This window comes from Doryrhamphus excisus, chromosome 19 (assembly GCF_030265055.1).
Source record: "Doryrhamphus excisus isolate RoL2022-K1 chromosome 19, RoL_Dexc_1.0, whole genome shotgun sequence".
In the NCBI taxonomy this organism is placed as follows: Eukaryota; Metazoa; Chordata; class Actinopteri; order Syngnathiformes; family Syngnathidae; genus Doryrhamphus; species Doryrhamphus excisus.
Genome location: NC_080484.1, coordinates 7,340,346 through 7,364,941, shown reverse-complemented (window position 1 = coordinate 7,364,941; position 24,596 = coordinate 7,340,346). Strand labels below are relative to the sequence as shown.

General features: G+C 41.9%; 1 protein-coding gene across 5 annotated transcripts; it reads right to left on the bottom strand.

The window, feature by feature from the left end:
• Positions 1-2: 2 nt before the first annotated feature.
• Positions 3-24,596, bottom strand: LOC131107638 (formin-like). Of its 5 annotated transcripts, XM_058057854.1 has the most exons (19): positions 24,482-24,596; positions 22,071-23,503; positions 20,561-20,736; positions 14,482-14,590; positions 13,737-13,798; positions 11,931-12,670; positions 11,119-11,260; positions 10,662-10,749; positions 9,621-9,682; positions 9,444-9,532; positions 9,161-9,290; positions 8,702-8,848; positions 8,449-8,508; positions 8,251-8,371; positions 3,596-3,688; positions 3,213-3,264; positions 2,961-3,110; positions 1,859-1,940; positions 3-1,776 (listed from the first exon to the last, which is right to left on the bottom strand). In XM_058057854.1, the coding sequence occupies exons 2-19, from the start codon at positions 23,416-23,418 to the stop codon at positions 1,732-1,734; spliced, it is 3,696 nt and encodes a 1,231-aa protein (XP_057913837.1). In that variant the 5' UTR covers positions 23,419-23,503; positions 24,482-24,596; the 3' UTR covers positions 3-1,731. The 5 variants fall into 5 exon arrangements, 4 of the variants coding, with proteins under 4 accessions (XP_057913837.1, XP_057913841.1, XP_057913838.1 ...); XM_058057858.1 differs by lacking the exons at positions 20,561-20,736; positions 22,071-23,503; positions 24,482-24,596 and adding an exon at positions 16,571-18,461 and having other exon boundaries at positions 4-1,776; XR_009120290.1 differs by lacking the exons at positions 3-1,776; positions 1,859-1,940; positions 2,961-3,110; ... (1 more) ...; positions 3,596-3,688; positions 8,251-8,371 and having other exon boundaries at positions 9,161-9,268.

Sequence of the window (24,596 nt, the reverse complement as noted above, 5' to 3'; positions counted from 1 at the left end):
CCCAGAATTGAAATGATTTATTTGAGAAAGCTAAAGCATTGACTACGTACAATAGAATTCATCCGTTCTGTTAAATATAATAATGTATAAAGTGAAGTTAATATTGCACAATTGCTTTCTTCAATCTACATTTTAGGTATCCAGTGTCAGTCATTAAAAAAACAGCAAAAAAATGCACCCAGTTGAAGGAATGAAAAAAGTTGTTGTACACTGATCCTGATCCTGGTCCTTGCAGCCTGGTCCAGCAGCTCAGTGATGTTAAAATGGTCCTAACATTATCGTACAACGGAACCTCTTTAGGTTGAACAATGTCCATTCCTCATTTAAGGTACTTGTTCACATTTCCAGACAATTTATACCAGGGGTCTTCAATAGGCGTTTCATTTGGCCAGTCAAACATCCCCCAAATCACATCAACTAAACTATTCCGTCAAACAGGAGAGGTGCTCCTTCATTCAATACTTCCTCTGCTCTCTCAACAGAGAGGCATGCCATTATAATGAAGGAGCACCGGAAAAAGAACAGGCTTTTAAGGAGGCCACAAAATATACTTTCACAGAAAATGCAGTGGGGAAGTCGATGAGTTTACTTATATGATGTAAACAATGGGATTTTTACATTTGACTCTGTATTTTAGGGCGGTGTTTCTCAACAGGTTTGACTGTGGGACCCACCATCAACCCAATAGCACAAACAAGTACTACAAATCACTGATTTGTAGTTGAACTATTCGTAAAACAAAAATGCATATTTAAGCAAATTGTATGTATTCATTGGCTAAATGAATGGGATTCATATATAAGGTACAGTACAGTACAGTACAGTACAGTACCTGTAATCAATAACTGACATCAGCTTGCTAGAGTTGACTGTTAGCTGAGTGCTAGCAGCAGGTTAGCATTGCAGTAAGTGGCCGACAGCAGCTCCTGTGTGAATGGGTCCACTGCATGTGTTCTCTGTTTGGTCATAAACTGACTGAAGTGCATCGTGGGGCTCTACTTAATCACAAACAGCGTCAGGAGAGTAATACTCTTCACTGGTAAGTAACGTTACATTATTTTATGATAAGGTCTTTGTCAAGATGACTGCAGGGGTGTTAGTTCATGTCTACAGGGCGATAAAGATGGTCAAAACTGTATTTAGGCAGGTTTTATGCTAACTACAAAAATATTCAATTTACTGATATTGAATCCTACTTTATAAAAATTCTCTTGTTGCAGTCGGTCTGGAACCAATTAACTGCAATAACACGAGAAAATTATTTCTTAACACCATCTGGCCCTCATGCGTCTGCCAAGACAAATTCTGGCCTTTGGACAATTATTGGACCAATCATTTTACAATAGGAAGTAATGGAAACAGTGTCAACTGTAGTACTGTTCAGTACAAGCATTTTTTTTTACAATTTAGTATTCTTAACTTCATTAAAAGTGTAAATGTAAGTTATTAAAACTAGCTAAAACTAAACTATAGTGCATCTCATCTCAGCCAGAACCACTTTCCTACTCTACAATATGTACAATTTCCAGTTTTATGGTCCCATTTGTGAAAGATGGAAACCGCTTTGTGGAATTAATCCTTCCTTTTTTAAGATCATGCATGGAGATGCAAAAACTTTTGAGGCACATTTTGTTTAAGCAAGGTTCGGTTCAATTCCAAAGCCAAAGTATTTGACTGAAGAGGTTCCAGTGTAGTATAAAATCTATATACAAGTATGTGTAAGTGAGAATGTTAAGTCAAGGTCATGTTAGCTTCTTTCTGTCGCAGGCGTTCTTTCTGTTGGTGATTAAACATATCAGGTACCATCCATGGAAGCAATATAACACAACAATGACCGCAAGATGTGTGTTACACTTACCAGACTGTTAGGGATTATTTTTCTGGTCTCGACTTTCTTCTCTGCCGTGATCCTCTTCACAGACAACTGGGCTTCTTTTATCCTGGAGTCATAAACATTTTATTATCCGATTGATTGATCGATGAACTATATGAAGTGTATTAGGACACTTGCTCTTTACACATACAGCAAAACACTAAATAACACAAAATAAATAAATATTAACAAAAATGGGAAAATTAGCAATAATTACAATTAGAATTTGTTGGTAAAAATATTAATTCATTCATTTTCTACCGCCTATCCTCACAAGGGTTGCGAGGGTGCTGGAGCCTATCCCAGCTGTCTTTGGGCGAGAGGCGGGGTACACCCTGGACTGGTCGCCAGCCAATCACAGGGCACATATAGACAAACAACCATTCACACTCACATTCATACCTATGGACAATTTGGAGTCGCCAATTAACCTAGCATGTTTTTGGAATGTGGGAGGAAACCGGAGTACCCGGAGAAACCCCACGCATGCACGGGGAGAACATGCAAACTCCACACAGAGATGGCCGTGGGTGGAATTGAACCCGGGTCTCCTAGCTAACCACTCGCCCGCCATGCAGCCCCAGGTAAAAACATGAGGACTAAAAAGTTTTAATCTAACAATCACTATCTTTCTAGAATAGAGTAATATTAGGAGGGAAAATAATGTAATTTTGGTAGCATAATGTGCCCTATATGTGCCCTGTGATTGGCTGGTGACCAGTCCACGGTGCCTGAAGACAGCTGAAATAGGCTCCAACATACCCCCGCAACCCTAATGATAAGCAGTATGGAAAATGGATGGATGGATAATTTGTGTGGTCTGATTTTTTCTAGTAGGCATTTTTGTGACCAAATGTATTATGCTTTTGAAGGCATATTGTTTTGATAAGCCAAACTCTTTACCTAACTGTCCCCACCAACTAGCTGGAACTACTTTCCTGAGCACCAAAATCCAACCAGAACTCGGCTCAGGACACAAAGTGGGGAGTGAATCGTTGTGGACGGACTGCTTATGGGGGTGTCTTCGTGTTATGTAACTTCATGTTAAAAAATCTGAACTATCTTACATCTTTATGCAGTCCCGTACCTTTCTTTAGAGATGTTCCTGTTCTCCCTTTTCCACCTGGCCTTGAAGTCAGCACTAAATTCAAACCACAGCATGAAGAAATGACCGGCTGTCAACTCCTTGTCTCCTGCCTTGGACTTCAGCTCAAAGTACACACACAGGTCCTGAAAACTGAGCATCCAGACACCGTGCCAGATGCAAATATATGCATATTATAAAAAGAATGTGCATTATTTTGGACTGAGATATATTTTATAGACTTCTTTCGCTAACCTCTTCTCTGCAGCCATCAGCTGATATGAAGCCTCAGCATGTTCTTTACGTGCTGAAGGAAAGTAGACAAGACAGGAGAGTCATAATTTTACACGATGAACATCTCAGCACCATTGAAACAGCACAATAGAGATTTGTTTACACTGTACTAGCATGATCACAAAAAGACGCCAATGACGCCTATTTAATGTCATAGTTTTGTTCACACATCAAAAAAATAAAACTGCTATTATGACGAGCGTCCAATCATAACAACAGTAATCTCAAGGCGCCTCTATGAGGCCAAGTCTCGGACCAAGAAGCCACTAAATATTAGCTATGGTAACTTCACAGCCCACTAGTGATTCATAGTTGTTGTGGTTACATAAAACATAATTACTTACCACTGAGAAGAAAAGTCTCCATTCTGTCTTTAAACGGCTGCAGATGTTCTTCAGGAGAGTCTGAGCAGACTTTCTGCACGTCCTTTTCGCATCCTTTAGTAAACAAAACACAGTAAAAAGTCACAAGTTACTTTCCCAAAAATGGAATTACCTAGAATTACCTGCCTCATCAATGTTATTAGTTAACAGGGAAAGTCATTTTTGCATTATTCATTCATTCATTTTCTACCGCTTTTTCCTCACGATTCCCAGCTGTCTTTGGGCAAGAGGCGGGATACACCCTGGACTGGTCGCCAGCCAATCACAGGGCACATATAGACAAACAACCATTCACACTCACATTCATACCTATGGACAATTTGGAGTGGCCAATTAACCTAGCATGTTTTTGGAATGTGGGAGGAAACCGGAGTACCCGGAGAAAACCCACGCATGCACGGGGAGAACATGCAAACTCCACACAGAGATGGCCGAGGGTGGAATTGAACCCTGGTCTCCTAGCTGTGAGGTCTGCGCGCTAACCACTATACCGCCGTGCCGCCCCATTTTTGCATTACTTGTTTGAAAAAAATTCTAATATGTAAAAGAATTGAGCTTCGGCATTTAGTATTTGAGCTTTTCCTGAGAGTGAGCAATCACAATCCTGTGCTCAGCTTCCTGTGTAGTAGCAATTAACAATGGCGACTGAAGGGACACTCAGCTCACTAATATAGATTCATTCATTCATTCATTTTCGACCGCTTTTTCCTCACGAGGGTCGCGGGGGTGCTGGAGCCTATCCCAGCTGTCTTCGAGCGAGAGGCGGGGTACACCCTGGACTGGTGGCCAGCCAATCACAGGGCACATATAGACAAACAACCATTCACACTCACATTCATACCTATAGACAATTTGGAGTCGCCAATTAACCTAGCATGTTTTTGGAATGTGGGAGGAGAAAACCCATGCATGCACCGGGAGAACATGCCAACTCCACACAGAGATGGCCGAGGGTGGAATTGAACCCTGGTCTCCTAGCTGTGAGGTCTGTGCGTTAACCACTCGACCGCCGTGCCGCCACTATTATAGATATCAGTGCATAATAAACGCACTACATTTCAGTGTTGGTAGTTTTTGCTTCACTTGTTTTTACACTGATTAGACAATTAAGAATGCTAAAAAAATGAACTGTGACATCACTGGCCAATGTTGTTTGACTTTAAGAATGTGACTTAAATCCTATACATTTAATAGAGGCTCTATGACTCTATGGAGTAAGTATTCCTGTTATCATTATTTCCTATGGGTAAATGAGTCAACCCAAAACCCAACTTGAATCATATAGTCTGATTAAAGACAAGCGGGACAGACGGAGCAGAGCAACTCCTCAACAGAAGTAGTTTATCAGCGCGGCTTCCTCCTCAGATCTCACTTATTGAGATTCACCTTGAGATGGCGACTGCAAACTCTGCTCCTTTGGCCCTGCGTCCAATCAGTGGATCAGAGGAGCCAGTCTGCACGGGCCAGCCATAATAGCGGCTGCACCCCTCCTGCCTGACGCTCGATCAACATCTCCCAGATAAGATTACAAAAGAATACTGTTTTCATTCGGGATTTGTGTAAACTGTGCAGGCAAGTATCTCCGTCTACACCGTGTGGTGTGGCGTTCTTTTGTCTACCTTTTGTGTTTGAAACGTTTGCTTGTAACCCACTGAAGTGGGTTACGGACCCTCATGTAAACACTCTCTCAGATGTGGGAATACTGTACCTTTGTTTGATGGTGCATTGGGGTTGCAAATGTCTCTAAATGTCACTTTCACCTCAGTTAAGAGGAATAATTTCATGTTTTTGGCACAGCACATAGCTGAGTAGTAAGGATGCACACTGGGGTAGTAGTAGTAATAGTAGTAGTAATTTGGGCAAATTCAGGTAGTGGGTAGTGGGTAGGTAGCTAGTTTTTGGAACTATATGGAATAAAATGTTGCAAAACACAACATAATTTTTTTTAGTATATTAACTGTTGGCGCACATTCAATGAAAGTTAAGCCTAAGAATAAACCAAACCCTCACTTTGCATTGATACAGTCAGATATGTACAGTATTCATTTAACAACTGGTCTGCAACTGCACCACATGATTTGCATGTGTATGCAAAATCACGTTTTTTGGGGTCAAAACTGAGCTTTAGTACCTTATAAGGCATTTTAAAAAGGTGCCCAAATGGATCATTAGATGCAGTGTAAGGGCTCTAATTTCGTAGACCAGGCGCCAACTGGGTGTGGCCAGAGCACAGAGCTGTCGTGTGCTTTTTATCTGGCAAGTTTTCACTTCTATAAAGTGGATTTCAACCCCCCCCCCCGCTTTCGCCCCAGTGTAGCGTCGGTGTCATGATCTGTGTTGCCTGTTTCTCTTGTTTTTTGCCTGTGAGATCTTTTTGGTGTTTTCAGCACTTTTCAGCACTTTGCTCTCTGTTTTCCTGCTAGCCGTTTGCTGCAGTGTTTTTCGTTCTCTGTTGGTTTGTACTTTTCACCCTTTATCCTCACCCAAGTGGACTACATTTGTTGAATAAACATTTTTGTTCCTTGGAAGTGTCTCTGCGTTTGGGTTCCAGACCGGCTCTCGCCACCCCTCTCGTAACAGTCGGTCCCGGTTGGCATCATACTTTGTACTTGCCGTCATACATACACACATGCCGTCAGGTTGAGTTCCCATTATTGTGCCGTGTCCCAGATGTGATGGGACAATTAATACAAAAATGTACACGCTGGCTCAGATACTTACAATAAATAGTGGTTGCTTTTTCCAAGAGTTGCTAACGAACTGTTTCCTTATACACTAGAATGCATGGTACAATACATGTAGTAAGTGCCAATCTTAAGTGTGGTAGTGGTCAGTTACATCTAGCATAGGGTGCTATAGTGAAAAAAGTTTGCCCCTTTCTTATGCAATACATTCTCTTGTTGACTGTTGTGCGACTCTTTTGTCTGTGGCAGAAAAGAACTCTCGTAAAACTGAAGTGTGAATATTTTTTTTTACTAGACACAATCATTGATATGAATTTTGCCTAGTAACAATAAGGAAAAACTGGAAAAATAATAGGTAATAGTTCAGATTTTTTATGACACCAGAGTTTAAAAGGAACCGATATTTACTTCCAGTATTTACTTCCAGAGCATGTCAACAGTAGCAAAACAGCCTTCATCTGAGTTTGGGAGTATTTTATACCGAGCCTAGAGCAAATCTAGAGAGAGTGAAGAGCAACAATAATGCTGATTCAAACAGGCAGTACAATAAGAAGCCGCGATGTTCGTTCCAGATTGCATTGGTTTGGGTTGATGGCAAAGCTGTGTTGAAAGCTAAAGAAAGCAATCTGCGGCACACATCTTGGGGCCACACTGGAGCCCAGCTGATACAGCCAAGATGGTTACTGGCCCGTGTAGAGGCCCGTGCAGAGATGGTTTAGATAGTGAAGAAGTGGGATAAGTGGGAAGCTACCTTTGCTGGCGACAGGAGCCCAAAGACGAGAAGATCTGATGGGCAGAAGGATTAGAAGGGGGATCTAAAAGGCGCCAGGACAGTATCAGGAGCACAAATCCTACTCGTCTATGGGTACAGCATACATAAACACATGTATACCATCCCAAAGGACTGTTCAAAACGGAAAAGCCTTGTGTTCTTGAGCTTTAATTAACAAAATCAGTTTTGGTCAAAGTAGAAGGCCTTTAGTCCTAAGAATAAACAGTTTGTGTGGGAAACCATTGTGATGAGCAGCATTGGGTGGGGGTTGGGTAGGGGTTTTAAGAAAAAATGCAGCCAGAGTGGGATTTTTTTTCATGGGAAGCTCTCCCGAGCGACACAAAAATGGTAGTGATAGAGTTACACAGACAAAAACACATAACAAAATGACCACAAGGAGACTCTACTCTGGTCACACAGTCTCATGTCATGTAAGGGATGGGTATTCATAATTCCAGCTGTCTTCCGGCAAGAGGCGGGGTACACCCTACGCCAGCCAATCACTGGGCACATATAGACAAACAACCATTCACACTCACATTCATACCTATGGACAATTTGGAGTGGCCAATTAACCTAGCATGTTTTTGGAATGTGGGAGGAAACCGGAGTACCCGGAGAAAACCCACGCATGCACGGGGAGAACATGCAAACTCCACACAGAGATGGCCTAAGTGGAGAGCCAGCTTGGCCACCCAGTGGCCCAAAATAGCTTTTCTTCTTTAATATTACAACTTTATGCTACTAAAATTACATTATTTTCCCTCCTAATATTACTCTATTCTAGAAAGATAGTGATTGTTAGATTAAAACTTTTTAGTCCTCATATTTTTATCTGGGGCTGCATGGCGGTGGGTGGTTTAGCGCACAGGCCTCACAGCTAGGAGACCTGAGTTCAATTCCACCCTCTGCCGTCTCTGTGTGGAGTTTGCATGTTCTCCCCGTGCATGCGTGGGTTCACTCCGGGTACTCCGGTTTCCTCCCACATTCCAAAAACATGCTAGGTTAATTAGCCACTCCAAATTGTCCATAGGTATGAATGTGAGTGTGAATGGTTGTTTGTCTATATGTGCCCTGTGATTGGCTGGCCACCAGTCCAGGGTGTACCCCGCCTCTCGCCCAAAGACAGTCCAAATTGTTTAGGGTGTGACACCACGTACCTGCCAGATCTCTCCCAAGCTTTCTCAGCTCTGCATTGAGGTCATCAAAATTGACCTGAGCTGCTAGGAAGACATCCTGAGGTTCAGGAAGTGGGTAAACACTCTTGTCTGTTCCAGCATTCTGGTGGAATCACAATTAATGATCACATGTGGGAACAGTAACATGGTACAGGGTGGTATGACTTTACTTTATCATACCTTGTCCACATTGTGAAGGTAATATGATACCACATAGTCCACCAGGCTGATGCGATTGTCCTAAAGATGGAGGCACTAGTCAGTTAGATTGCTTCCATTAAAAACAGACATCTGCATGCAGGTTCTACTTTGACTAAAGCCCTTCTATGAGAACCATATCAGATTATATTTCACATGTTCTTGCAACATCTACAGTACAAAAGCTTCCCAAACAAGATGGACCACAGCTTCCTCAATGGTCGATGTCCTTTACCCTGCTCTTGACATCCTTGAGTTTCGGAAGGATCTCCAGGCCGAACCCATCAGCCTGGCCTCTGACCCTATTGCCTCCGTTCATGTGATTTCCCAAAGCCAACACCAGTCCCAGCACCTCCCTCACGCCGCTCTTCTCCAGCAGAGCCTCCATGTAGAAACACAAACAGCATCAAACATGATGAAAATCGCTTGTTTGCTCCACTTTTCAAAAGTTGTTTTGGGGTTCTGGGTTTTACTGACGTCATAAACAAAAACCCCTCCTTCCTCATGGACGTGGGCATGTCAGGCTTCAGATGTGCCCCATTTTTTTTCCTAACTATTAAATAAAAAGGAATCCCACTTGGTGGAAATTCCCTTATTACATTTAGTGCTAAAGGACAAGCTACGGTATTTAAAGTACTGTGAAATAATATTGGAGTTTCAAAGTTAGACGTTCCTGTGAGATGTGCCGCCCTACCTCAGACACAGTGGAGACAATGTGAAGTTTATGTTGGATGGAGGCCATCCCATCGTTGAAGCCTGACTTGAAAATGATGCAGCGAGCCCTGCCAGCGAAGTCTGGAATCTGCGAGAGTTCATACAGGAACCTGAATCACATAAACATCCAACAAGGAAAACCATCATCCATCCATCTTCGAACTGCTAAGCGCGGTTATACACAATTTGTGGTTTTGGTCTGGGGTTTCTCCACTCAATGTTCACACACGATCAATCACACTTCTCTTCTGTTTCATACTGACTGTTCAGGTTTATCCAGGAGTTTAACCTCCTCCTCTTTGGAGGTGCTGAAGTGTGTCATGATCTTCTCCAGCTCCTCTGGCTGAGCTCTCTGGCACATTGACAAATACATGTAAATTACATTATTATTATTATTATTATCGCAGAAGTGCCCATACACACTCTTCTGGAATACATACATTCTCGTAAAGTGCTTCAATTGTCTCCAGGTCCACCACAGAGTTATCCACTGTCAGAACAGCTGATGGAATAAAAACACATCAAAGAGTTTGGGATTAGCTTCTTAACTGTATTAACTGTTTTATTAACTTAGAGCTAATCAAGCTCTCAGAGCTGCCAGATTGTTGCTCTTCTTTGTATCACTTTACAGCGATTATCTCCTGACTGATTTCCCATTGATGCATGGATTTTTGGATTTTGTCAAAAGTGGACATCATGACTAGCTCCAACAAAAGTGCACCGCTCAGATTTCAGCAACCATTTTATCATAGCTTCTAAAGCGACAATACTATACAGATGAAACTTGGATATACTTGGATATAGTCAGTGTACAGCTTGTATTACTGGTACTGTACTGTATGGATACACCACATGTGTCAAATGAAATATCCAAAGTTCATTAATTCACTAAATCTCTCCGCTTATCCTCACAAGTGTTGCGGGTGTGCTGGAGCCTATCCGAGCTGTCTTCGGGTGAGAGGTGGGGTACACCCTGGACTGGTGGCCAGCCAATCACAGGGCACATATAGACAAACATTCACACTCACATTCATACCTATGGACAATTTGGAGTCGCCAATTATGTTGGAATGTGGGAAAAAACCGGAGTACCCGGAGAAAACCCATGCATGCACGGGGAGAACATGCAAACTTCACACAGAGATGGCAGAGGGTGGAATTGAACTCAGGTCTCCTAGCAGTGAGGCCTGTGCGCTAAACCACTCAACCGCCATGCAACCCAAATATTCAAAGTGTCAATATTTAATGTGAACACCATCTAGCACTGCCTTAATCCTCTTGGGCATGGACTTGGACCAGAGGCGTATGAGAAAATCCAAAATATGTCTGCAAAATATGAGATGCATCGTGTTCGTCTACTCTACAATTGAGACCCTGACATTATCTGTTGACACATATAACTTTGACACCCATATCGACAACAGCTTACCAACAAAATGTGAACTGCCATTCTGCATATTTTGATTTTCATAATCAATTACCTTGTTGGATATCTTTCATCTCCAGATGAAGGCTTGATATGAGGATGCCCACAGTCTGAGAGCGCTTACCATCCAGCAGCTTAATGATCTGGCACACACGCACACGGACACACACACACATACAGTAAAAGAGTCCAGAGTGAAAATTGTAGAATTGTACTTCAACGTCATATTCAGATAGAGTTGTATTATATTGTACTGTACTGTATGTTCCTTCTTCTTTTGTTATTGTTATGTAGATAACTGTTATGTCATGATTGTGATGCATTCATTTTGCAGCACTGTTGTAGTACATGCTGCTTTTAGACAGGCTGGCAAAGATCTGAACAAGGAAATACGAGCGCCCTCTTGTGGTTTAACAATAAACTGCAAAAACATTCATGCGACAACCAGATGCATGGGTTTGTTTTCCATGATGCCATTCATAATATAATGTTATTTTAATTCAGTATAGTACCTTTCTGGTTTTTGATTTCTTTTCATAATTGTCCACCAGTGGTTTTCTCTTCAGGCGTGTGATGGTTTTGGCAAATAGCTCCTCAAACTCCACTGGATTCACAATATGTGGTTCTTCTAGAACATTCCACAGTGTGTTGCTCCTGAGAAAGAGAAAAGGAATTATTAGTATTGTTAACTGATTATGTATTTGTATATACTTTCTTCATCTGAGACAATACCACCCATTTTTAATGTGACTTAAACATGCTCATTGGGCCCGGCACCTTTGACCAAAAGGACAAGATCGTGGGTACAAGCAACCCAAATAATTTTCCTCCGTAGGGTGGCTGGGTTCTCCCTTAGGACACACTGTCATCCCGGATAAATTCAGAGTAGAACTGCTGCTCCGAGGAGCCAGGTGAGGTGGCTCGGGCGTCTGATCATGATGCCTCCCGGAAGCCTCCCTGGGGAGGTGTTCAGGGTATGTCTGACTGGTAGGGGTCCTCGGGGAAGACCCAGGACACATTGGGGAATGCCTCGGTATCCACTGGGAGGAGCTGGACGGAGCAACAGGGGAGAGGGAAATCTGGGCTTCCCTTGCTACCCGATTTTAGATAAGAGGAAGAAGTGAAAGAAAATGGATGGATGTATTTTAACATTGTTATTATTGCAGCTGTAGAAGTGCAGCTGCATGAGAAGTACTGTAGAATGTGTGTCTCTTGCATGATTTTCTATACAATTTATGTATTAGATCTCACAATGGTGCCATGCAGAACTTGTTTCTATGCATTTAATTGTAATAAAACATTTCAAGTCCACGTGCAGACATACTTGTTATCCTGAATCTGAATCCTGGTCCAGTACAGAGGCTTCATTGGACGGGAAGGCTCCACCTGAGGCTTCCTTGGAGCCGCATACAAAGATGGGGTTGTTGCTGGGGTTAACCCTGCCATAAATGCAGGTGGTGGAGGTGGTGGGGGACCCGCCGCTGACATGGAAGGAGCAGGTGGAGGTGGTGGTGGTGGTGGGGGACCCGCTGCTATCATGGAAGGAGCAGGTGGAGGTGGTGGTGGTGGTGGGGGACCCGCTGCTATCATGGAAGGAGCAGGTGGAGGTGGTGGTGGCGGAGGAAGTGGTGGGGGAATGTTTGATGTTTGTTTGGAGTTCACTGTTGATGACAAACATTGCAAAAGTGGAGGTGGACTGACGGTTTTGTTTGGTGCAGAGCATGGAGGCTCTCCTTCTTGCTGACCTGCCAGGCTCAAGCTGATCGAAGCCAGGTCTAGTTTTTTGGGAGTTACTTTTTGCTGTTGAGGTAAGCAGTCTCTCCTTTTCCCGTCTTCATCATTCCTGACAAAGCTCTCTCGGTCTGTTTGTATGCAGACGGTGCGGAAGGCTTTCTGGAGACACGCATCGTCTTGCGATGACACGGCTACGTCTCTGAGCGTGCCACGTTTGGGGATGTTGACCTTGGAAAGCTCAGCCTGCAGCTCAGATAGTGTGAGCTCCAGGCAGGACATTTTGACCTTGTTCTCTTCTCTCTGTCGGGAGAATTCCAGGTAGAAGTCCTCCTGGAGGAACAATTAACACACAAAAGTCAAACTAGTCCATTTGTCTAAAAACACTTATAGTTCTACCAATATTAATTGTGATAATTTCTAAAATAGTTACACTGAGCCTTATTGGGGCTGCACGGCGGTCGAGTGGTTAGCGCGCAGACCTCACAGCTAGGAGACCGGGGTTCAATTCCACCCTCTGTGTGGAGTTTGCATGTTCTCCCTGTGCATGCGTGGGTTTTCTCCGGGTACTCCGGTTTCCTCCCACATTCCAAAAACATGCTAGGTTAATTGGCGACTCCAAATTGTCCATAGGTATGAATGTGAGTGTGAATGGTTGTTTGTCTATATGTGCCCTGTGATTGGCTGGCCACCAGTCCAGGGTGTACCCCACCTCTTGCCCGAAGACAGCTGGGATAGGCTCCAGCAACCCCCGCGACCCTCGTGAGGATAAGTGGTAGAAAATTAATGAATGAATGCTTCTTATAAACCATCATAATCTTAGATATTATACAGTGCAATGAAACCTCATTAAAATCAGCGTAGTTAAATAGCTTGTGACTACATTTTTTGCAAATGCACATATTTTTAATGTGCACAACATTTAACCTCTGCTTTTAAATCATCACAGCAGCAGAATAAACAACAATGTATCGAAGCAGCAACTTGTCATGCTAATGGGTGGGGGGTGGCCCTCATCACTTTTGAATTCAGTTATGTCCGTTTGGTGTCTCCCTGCCACATCTTGTCTGAAGGTAAAAGTAGCCTTTAATGTCCATTCATCCCTTTCATTGGTCGTGTGTATGCATTTAGAGTTTTTCTTTTTTTGCATGTACTACTAACTATAATTAGACTATTAGCCATGAATTCCAGTTGCGGTCGCCATTTTGTTTGCTAACGAATAGGATGCTAGCAAGGAAGGACATTTTGTGATTTAAAAAATACATATATTAAGAACTCACTCAGTGTATCAACAAGAAAGAAGTGCGCCAGATTTTATGCTAAACGAGGCAAAATTGTTTCGTACATTTTTGACATTAAACAAAAAACAGAAGTTCCACTATATATCCTTTGGACTGACCTGTAACTTCTCCACTTCTTCTTTGCATTCTCTCTTGAGTTGAAGCAGAGCAGCCTGGTGCTCTAAAACAAGCAAAATTTGTAGAAACGTGACAAACATTAAAAGACATTTAATTACCACAGGCAATGTTGAATGGCCAACTGTAGTTCTCTTCAAGAAACTCACTATTGTGAAGTTTCATACTGACTACTTGACTAGCTGCATTGTGACCACTTGGGGGCAGCAGAGCTATATGCCATATATTGACGTGGTTTAAATTGTTGCTGACTTGACTGCGCAGCTATTAGACTGATAGGATAAACACACACACACAGACATTTAAAAAGTATTGTTTGAAAGCAGCACTCAGAGAGTGCGTGTCCCACTCTTTAAGGTGTCTCAAGTTTGTTTGCTAGTGTGTGGACTCATGCAGGGTGCAGCTGTGTTTACCTTGGGTGAATAGTAATACAGTACAGTACATGATACAATCACAATGACAGCAAACATCACTGTCTGTTTGTTTTGTCTATGAATTGCATCATATCTCCTGAATAGTCCCAGGACAAGAGTGTGTTGTTTTTATTTCTTCTCATCATCACAAGTCCTAATCATTTCCAAATCCAGAGCTGTATCAGAAATCATTTGAAAATATAATGATTCATTTGAATTGACACTGTTTGATTGGTATTGATTTAGCATGATCTTTATACTTTATACTACTACTATATTCAGAATAAAATGTGTTGGTATATGATTCCATGATTACCTGCTTCGGTATACTTCAAGCCAACTTTGTCTTCTTTGGGTGGAGGCCACACAACTTGTAGATGTCCGGGCGTTCGCTCTTCTCCTTGTACTGGGCTGGAGGCTTCTGACTGCAGAAGTCAATGTGCAGTATTAACAACAATGATAAAAATAATACAGTATACAGCTGAAGTCATCGTCGCCGAGTTCATTAGACTTTCCTATTGTTCAAAGAAATGGTCAATCCACTCAGTTCTGTCAAACAAATACTTTTATGCTATCTAAGAGAACCACCTCTTAGCTGATCACTAACAATAAATGAATGGAGCTTAGTCTTGTCAAGTTAAAATATGTATACTGTAATTTCCTGTGTATAAGACACATCACTGTTTAAGCTACATCCACAAAATTTAGAGAGAAAAACAGATTTGTACATATATAAACTGCACCGGACTATAAACCTCACATAAAAATGACATACTGTGGTGTGCACGAGTCCGCAAGGACAACGATGCTACTTATTTGACATGAGTCGTGAGCTATGACAAAATGCACAATGAGCTTATCAACCTATCAAAAATCCCAGGTCATTACTCACTACAGTATATTAGTCAGACTCGGAATGTCATCTAATATATAAGGCTAAAATCATCACACAGCAACTAGACACTTAAAATGTAGCAAAGAATTATACAAGATAAGTACCAACACGGGCTGTGGGTCTCTCTATGCCACAAGAGGGAGCTCATGAGGAGTTTATTAATTTTATCTGGAAGTATTTAAATTTTAATTGTTTTGTAGATTTCTGAGCTACCTTTTGAGTGTGATGATTTTAGCCTTCTAGCTAAGATGATACCGTGAGTCTGACTGTTATACTGAGTAATGACTTCCTGCGATTTCAGAAGGGTTGACAAGCTAGTCGTGAGTTCCCATATAGTTTGTGATTGGCGTTTGCTAAAGGCACAGTATTTAAACAATTAGTAGCAGTAGTTTTGAAGTAAAAGAGGTGTCACAAGATTAGAATTTAGCCATAAATGTGCCGTTGTGCTGTTTAAGTAAAAAGTTCCAGCGTATAAACCAAAAATTACAGTATTTAGTATGTATATTTCTGAAAGATTTCTGACTCAATTCTTGTTTTTAAGATGTACATTACAAAATCATTCCACACTGGAAAAGGAACTGCCTAAATAAACCATTAAGGGCACCAAATGAATATCACATCCATGCTAATGATGAACACACCGAACATTGATTGATTGATATGACTTACGACGGGGGTCTCAAACATGCGGCCCGCGGGCCAAATGTGGCCCGCAGGACCCTAGTTTGAGGCCCCCGCCTTGATATGAAAGTTTAATGTTAGTTTTGATATGGATGCTGTATGGTATCATGTACCCAGAAAAAATTATTACGTTTGATTAATGTTCATGTTAAAGGTTAAATAACTGTTAATAGTTATCCTCCCTATCCGTGTGGAAGTGGTAAGTTTTGGGCTATTTAAGTTTAAAGGAAATAACTTGAAGGCTACCGTTTAGGTTGCTAGCTCTCTAGTTTGCAAGTTAGCATGTGTCGCAAGACCCTGCAGTTGCGCAATATGTTGTAAATAAAAAGAGTATAAATGTGACTATAGTCGTGTTTTGTCATGTCTACAGGGCTCTAATAATGCCTTGTTCATTTTAATCTGAAAAAAAATAATTTGTCTAACCACCAACTATATGTGGTTTATTAAGTTTTTATTATTTGCCGTTTTATTATTATTATTATGTTTATTTATTTAATTTTGATTTTCTTTATTCTTGATTTGTTTATTTATTTTTCATCTTATTTTGTGTAGAAAAATAAAAAGTAAGATATTTGAGAACAGTGGAATGTTTTATCAGAGCTTTTTTTGTCGAAAATTGGAACCAAAGCGAAGTTTTTTTTAATTTTTTTGTTTTTAATAAATGCGTTTTTTTTTTTTTTGGAAAACCTGATGTGGCCCAGTCTCACCCAGACCCTAGCTCCAGTGGCCCCCAAGTAAATTGAGTTTGCGACCCCTGACTTACGATGAGACTGAATCATCACATAATTATAAACAATACACTAAGTCCACAAGTTGATGTTATCCCTACTTTGGAATTAGATCCAAGTTTCTCCTCCGGGTTCTTGTTAGAAGTTCTCTCAAAAAATGCTTTCAGAGCATCTTTTTCTGTCCTGATCCTTTTCCTTGTTGCATCTGTGTCCGCATTCTCTGTCAGCTCCTTCTTTAAAGGCTTTGGGGTGAAAAAGGCCTTGAAAGCATGAAAGGCTGCTTCCGCACCAGAAACAGGTGGTTTAGTGGACTGACATGACCCTGAAGTGTCCTTTTCAGTGTCAACTTCTTGATTCTTTTCAGTGATATTCTCTTTAGTTTCAACTGGATCTTCGCTGTTATCGTCCTCTCTTTTGTCCGAGTTCAGTAACTGGGAGATCTGGCCCAGGAAGTTTCCGTGGACCTTTTGATCCACCTGCTTCTCAGGGGGGTTCACTGTCTTTATTCCTTCAGTTAAAGGTTGGATTTGAGCAATTGTATCAAGTCCAGGTCCGACCACACTCTTCTTCAGGACTCTCAGACCGCTAAAGAGGGCAGGGATCTGGACTTGCTTGTCTGTTGGTGGGCCTGGGGAGAAGGTGGCTCTGGAGATGGTGGATCCAGGTGGAGGCATATTGTTTGCAGGTGATATGACAATATTTGGTGAATTATTCATTGGTCTTGCGGAGATGTCGTCCAAATTGTCAATTTTCAAGGAGAGCTCATTGCTTTGCTCACATGTTAGGTTGTCTTCTACCACATCTTCAACAGTATGTTCTGTCCGAGTCACAGTAATCAAGACATTTTTGGGACATGTTCTCAATGCAAATTCCTCACTTTCAAAATCATTGCAAGTCCTGGTGGCGGTGAACTCCTCCTGACAACATGAAGTCATCACGTCTTCACCATTGATCCTCACATCCTGGTTGGGTTCTTTAGTGGAATCCTGTTTGTAGTTCTTTGCCTCATCGCAATCACCATCTGTATTTGTACATTCTGTCAAACAGAGTTCACATTTGAATGGCTTAAATTCACCTTCAGGCGAGCCAATGAGGTGAACTTTATCAATTTGATATGTTTCCAATTGTTGTCCAAGCACAGATGAGCTATTTTTATCTTTCACCGTCGTGACTTGTTCAGCATTTATTGTATCATCACCTTCCTCTGCTGCATTCAATTGATTTCTCTTCTCCTCACTTGAGTGGTTTTCTTTTTCTCCATCCAAGTTGGAAGTGCTTCTCTCTTGTTGTCCAACAAAAAATATAACATACGAGCATGAGTTATCCAAAGGAGGTGCTTCAAAATTCTTGATTTTCTTCATCTCAGCCTCTTCCTGTGTTACATCAGCATTGTGTTCTTCTGAAATGTTCCGGAAAAATGTTAGGACAGGCGGCTTTGCCATTTGTCATTGGTTGGTGCTCGTCACACAAAAAAGGACTGAAAGAAGTCAGTCAAAATTACTGTGTCTTCAGAGGCACTACATGCAGCCATGCAACGTTCCCTCATGTCCAACCACAGCGCTCATTTTCTTAACCCCAAAAGTGGAAACATATGTTAATCACACAGAGCAGCCACTCAAAGAAGACAAATCCAGAAAGTTACATAAGTTTCCATGTCCTTGACTTGTTGAAGTTCTTCCTCGTGCTCCCTTCTGGCATCCTTTTCTACTTACTTTAGTACTCTTCCAACAACTTCAATCATGTTCGACATCACTCCGTACAATCATAGTACCACTGGAAGCAGATGGTGGCGCGAGCCATCTCCCCTGGTGACCGTCAACAGTTTTAAGACGACACCCTGACGCATCTGGTACAGGCGTAAGTCAGAGGAAGCCAAGTGGAACAGATGGGTAGTCAGGCCACACCTCGTAGCTGCAGGAGGCTAAACAGTATCGCCATGGATCACTTGTGTGAACATTTGGTTTGCAAATCCAGATTGGCCGGGAGGTCTCTTAGCTCTCCTGTGAGTGTTGTGGAGCAAGGGAAGGCTAATCTGGACCTTTTAGTGGTGGAAACACGCCTCCTTCGGCCACCAGAGATTTAATCTGCTCACACACTGTTGATAGAAGCTGAAGTTTTCTCACAAATATGCATTGCTTTGGTGTAAGTGTTGTAATGTGCTTAAATACTATTGCCAAAAATATTCATAACAATTATTTTTAATTGTATAGTAAAGTATAAAAACATCATACTTAGATATATTGCTATACAAAAATGAAAATGTCTTAGCATTGTTATAATATAATAATATTGCAGTATTGCATTGGATCTCTTTAAAGCAGGGGTCTCAAACACGCGGCCCGCGGGCCAAATGTGGCCCACAGGACACTAGTTTGAGGCCCCCGCCTTGATATGAACGCAAGTTTGATATGGATGCTGTATGGTATCATGTACCCAGAAAAAATTATTACGTTTGATTAATGTTCATGTTAAAGGTTAAATAACTGTTAATAGTTATCCTCCCTATCCGTGTGGAAGTGGTAAGTTTTTGGCTATTTAAGTTCAAAGGAAATGACTTTTTCAGGAATCTGAAAAAAATAATTTGTCTACCCACCAACTATATGTGGTTTCTTAAGTTTTTATTATTTGCCGTTTTATTATTATTATTATATTTATTTATTTATTACTGATTGATTGATTTTCTTTATTCTTGATTTGTTTATTTATTTTTCATCTTATTTTGTGCAGAAAAAACAAAAATTAAGATATTTGAGAACAGTGGAATGTTTTATCAGAGCTTTTATTGTAGAAAATCGGAACCAAAGCACTGAAAAAGTTTGTATATTTTTCTGTTTTTAATAAATGCGTTTTTTTTTGGGGAAGACCTGATGCGGCCCAGCCTTGCCCAGACCCTAGCTCCAGTGGCCCCCAGGTAAATTGAGTTTGAGACCCCTGCTTTAGAGTCTTGTGCAAGTATACCAAATTTCATAGCCTGTGGACTCTGAATAATGTATTTGTTCCTATTGCATATTAAAAACATTTGAAACATTTTTTTCCACAAAGCTCAAGGGCCAATGTATGTAATCTTACTTGAACTTCACTTCACTTGTTGGTATCTGTTTGCTTTATTTTAAGGTTCCACCCTTGTTTGCTCGTACCTGACGTTATAGCCAGCAGGTGAGAGGCAGAATCTATGAGAACAATGTTTTACAATGTTTCTATCTCTGATAGACCCAATCTATCTTGTGATCTGTGTCGTCTTAAATGGCTTTATTTAATCTTGGGAAAAGTAATAAAGTGCTTTTACAGTCCCACAGAGAGGGACATTGTGGCATTCAAGGCAGGTATGTTTATGTAACTGGCATGAATGCAGATAAGCCCATGAAATAGCATTAGAACATAACAGTGCTGGACAAACTACAATGAGAATTTAGAGCAGCAGTAGCTCACTAGCTGATTTTGAGGAGCATGGGGAGAATATGTAAATTCCATAAGCAAGAGTTTCGAACTCAGGTCTTTGCGATCTCCTGATTGTGTGTCCTACATGCTAACCACTCATACAACGTGCAGATGTGTCAGAACTAAAAATCAACTCATTTTGCCTTTGACATAATTGTGTTTTTCTTAATGTTTCTCCAACTGCTACACCTTTGATAAAGGACTGCCCCATACTTTGAAAACCCCTGTGCACTGGCACAAGTGAGTGGCAATAATCCCTAATTCTGAATAACGATATCATTTGGGATTTAAGTCTGTTACACATGCAAAGCACCTACTTGGAGGCATTATATTCCCCATTATGTAACCAACAGGAACACAAACTCTCTTTGTTGATACTTGAGGCCAGTCCCTGCATGTAAACGGCTTTAAGGCGACGGCCTACAAGAGAGAAGCTGGAACATGTTGGTCAGTGTTATGGTGATTCTCTTTTAATGAGCACTTACATCTTTATAGGGCCATAAAGTACATTTGAAGGCATTTTTATTCAGTGATACTCAAATGAATTCTAATGGACAACTCTGGCTAGAGTGCTAAGTGGTTTGAACTGACCTTTAAACTGCGTCAATGATCCTGGGTGATTAACAACGACAGGTGCAAAAAATCAGACTCACCCTGATTTCTGGAGGTAGAGGAGTGGGCGTCCCACTGATATCATCCTCAGCGGCTGTGATCCGTAGGAAGTCTACAAGCTTGGGTCGAGAGGGATGAGAGAACCACCTACAGAACGAGTGGGACTCTTCGATCTCTTCATGCCAGACCTTCTCCCCTATTGTCTGTAGAGCTTCATCTGGAGCAGAGGGGATATATTACAAATATAGACATATGTTATTGATCTGAAAAGTCTTGTTCCTTTACACAAAAGTCAGGAAAAATCATGTTTTTGGGTCTAGCAAATTATACATGTAAACCAGCAGGTGTTAAGACACAGAGGTTTTCTTCTTTTCACTCACACATACCCGTAATGTGGAGCAATTCAGAGGTTGGGCAAGTTAGTTTCTTTAGGTTGCAGCTATCTGGCCTATTTCTGACAGCTTTTTATGCCGTTTTTTGTTATGTGAGGTCCAAGGAAACAGCGTCTTCTGCTTTGACTATTCATCAACTGTGATTAAATACATTGCCAAAAGAAGTTGTAAAAACAAGAACATTTAGTAATTTTAGAGCATGTGTATACTGACTGACTTAATAGCGGTGATGTAAAGGGCTACCTGCCTCAGGGAAATACACACCGTTCTCCGACACTGACTGGAAACTTGCTTTAACGCAAACATAATTCCTCAAGTCAAACTAAGCTGAAGCTTAAAATAACTAACCTGATGTCGTGGACTTAAAACTGTAATGCTTTTACCGGTAGAAGAGCATCACCATGAGGGCATGGGAGGAACATTCAGTTTCACATTTATTTTGTATTCAATTAAACACAATCATAGCATTCATTGTAAGTTTACTACATTATAGATAGACGTTTTATATTAACTCAGGTCGTGTCGTGTTAGCACCCTTACACATCAGGTGCTTACATAGTACATCATGCCTGACTAAGCGTGCACACACACACACACACACACACACACACACACACACACACACACACACACACACACACACAGGGTTCGTCGAGCCAGCAAGAGGCCATTATTAACAGACTAGCAAACATCCTTCATCTTGAGTTTGTGTGTGTACTTTCATTGGCCCTAAGAAACCAGCCAGGAGGTGTTCAAGGAGACATCTGATAGAAGTAAACCCATACAGTCTACAGTCAGTGCATCATTTCAGAATGTCACACTACATGTTGGAACTCTTCTTCCCATAAATTAACCACAGCTGCCCAGTGTCAGCAGCACTCTTGTAGCCCCAGATGCTACCACTTGAATATTTAACTGCAAGTCCATGTACTCACTTTGTACTTGATGCCAGATAACAATGACTGTGTGTTGAGTCATTTCCAGCAGATAGTACAGTAAATCTATACTGCTATATAAACTGTACACTGACTACTCTAAAGTATATCAAAGTTTACGTTCTGTATCATATAATGGTTGCTCAAATGTGGGGGTGTACTCTCTTTACTGTACATAAAACTACATCTAAAGCTCCATGGGGTGATGGTATAATATTGTTTACCTGAGTATATGTCGTCATCTTCATTGGCCTCAGCATCACACAGGCTTCTGTGCATCTGTGTCTCCTCACTCCATGTTAGATTGGTCCAATTTAAGTCCGCCTTTTCACTCCAACTATGCCCTGTTGATCTTCTGCACAGTTCATGGAGGTCATCGATGTCCTCATTGTGATGATTATTGTCCATTAATGTGGTGATGCTACTAGATGTTTGAGATGTTATGGGCCTGCATGTCATCTCTGCTTGTGTAGGCAGAGAGTTTGAGAAGGAAGAACTCAGAGAAGAAAATGGTACCCCTGTTGTTGGTTCCAATATACCCTTCTTGGATGTTTCTTTATGTTCGTACGGTATGGTCCACCACTCTTGGCTGTCTCCCTCCATCCTCAGGGCTCGGTGAAGACTCTCACTCAAGGCCTCACCCAGACAACGGAACTCATCAACGAGCAGCTTGCACTGGTTGTATTGTGTCTGGGTTTGGAAGTGCTGTGGAACATCACCACCCAAACATGTATCATTCCCTGAAAGAAGTTGATCTCTCGCTTTGTTGGTCTTTTTGATCCATTCCAAACTCGTGAGACTCACTCGATTGATGATGTCTTCGACCTCTTCAATCTTGCTCTTAACACGCTGTACTGCAGTGGACTTTCCCACCGTCTCGGTCCTTGAATCCAAACCAAGTGGGGAACAGATCTCGTCATATTCAGAGAGGTCAGTCTCTGAGGCAGATTCTTCCTCTTCTTCTCCGTAACAGAAAGGACAGTTCCTGCTGACACATGGAGAACCTTGTGTGGCTGCTCTCCACGATGCCTGGAAGTCCATTAAATCGCCGTCCTTGTCATCAAAGCTTGAATGACCTCTTGCCACACTTTCTTTGTCATGCATGCAAATAGTGAATTCTTCCTCAAAGTCCACTGTTTCCTCACATGAAGGAGTGCTTGTTACCCAGAACTTTAGCAGACTTCTTGGCATTGCTGGCTGTTCTAGAGAACGGGGTGTCTCATTGATGTGAACTGGCCCCTCAAGACTCCTTCTCCTGATCCCACAGCATTTCGGCACAGTATTGAGCTCTGTCTGAACGTTCATCCCCTGTTGGTTGCCCATGCTCATAAAGGTCTGGTATTCGGAGCAAAGCAGCAACAACTCTTTCAACCACAATATCTCAGAAGAGTCTGTAAGCCTGAATGTGTCCACAAGTTTGGTTGGACCCTCCTCCTTGTGGAAGCTTAGTTCAAGTCGGTGGTCTTGAGGGTCATTAAAAGGGGAAGCAAGACCCCCGAGGGATGAACTCACATGTGCACTCATTCCACTGATGGGGATATGGAAGGGCAACGAGGCGTGAGTGCCTTTCATGATGTTATTTAAAAGTAACAGATAAAAGAGGTGATGTGTTCTTTAAATCATTAATTGTGATGTTGAAGTCCCTCCTGTATGAATCCTGGCACAAACAAAAAGCAAACATGGAATAATACATTGGTGTCAATTTTTGGGAGGTTAAGCAAATTCAAATTGATGAAACACGGGCCCCTTTAAAAAAAAAAAAAAAATTAAACATGATAAAAACGAGGCGGCACGGCGGTCTAGTGGTTAGCGCGCAGACCTCACAGCTAGGAGACCAGGGTTCAATTCCACTCTCGGCCTTGCATGTTCTCCCTGTGCATGCGTGGGTTTTCTCCGGGTACTCCGGTTTCCTCCCACATTCCAAAAACATGCTAGGTTAATTAATGAGCGACTCCAAATTGTCCATAGGTATGAATGTGAGTGTGAATGGTTGTTTGTCTATATGTGCCCTGTGATTGGCTGGCCACCAGTCCAGGGTGTACCCCGCCTCTCGCCCGCAGACAGCTGGGATAGGCTCCAGCACCCCTGCGACTCTCATGAGGAAAAAGCGGTAGAAAATGAATGAATGAATGATAAAAACAAATCTATTGTAGGTAATCTATTTTCTACCGCTTTTCCTCACGAGGGTCGCGGGGGGTGCTTTAGCCTATCCCAGCTGTCTTCGGGCGAGAGGCGGGGTACACCCTGGACTGGTCGCCAGCCAATCACAGGGCACATATAGACAAACAACCATTCACACTCACATTCATACCTATGGACAATTTGGAGTCGCCAATTAACCTAGCATGTTTTTGGAATGTGGGAGGAAACCGGAGTACCCGGAGAAAACCCATGCATGCACGGGGAGAACATGCAAACTCCACACAGAGATAGCCGTGGGTGGAATTGAACCCTGGTCTCCTAGCTGTGAGGTCTGTGCGCTAACCACTTGACCGCCGTGCCGCCCATGCTAAGCAGTTGAATAAGAAAAAACAGCAATGGCAATGACACCTGTCCCCTAATGGATTTAGAATTAGAATACTTTTTTTCTACAATCTATAATCCATACCTATACTTGAATTCCAATAACACATACCTATAAATTTGTCCATGCAACGGCTGACTCCTGCTGGACTTGCAGCGTAACCCAAGAGTTTACAAGCGACTGACTGCTGACAAGATAAGCGAGAGGTCTTCCTCCACAGTCGCGG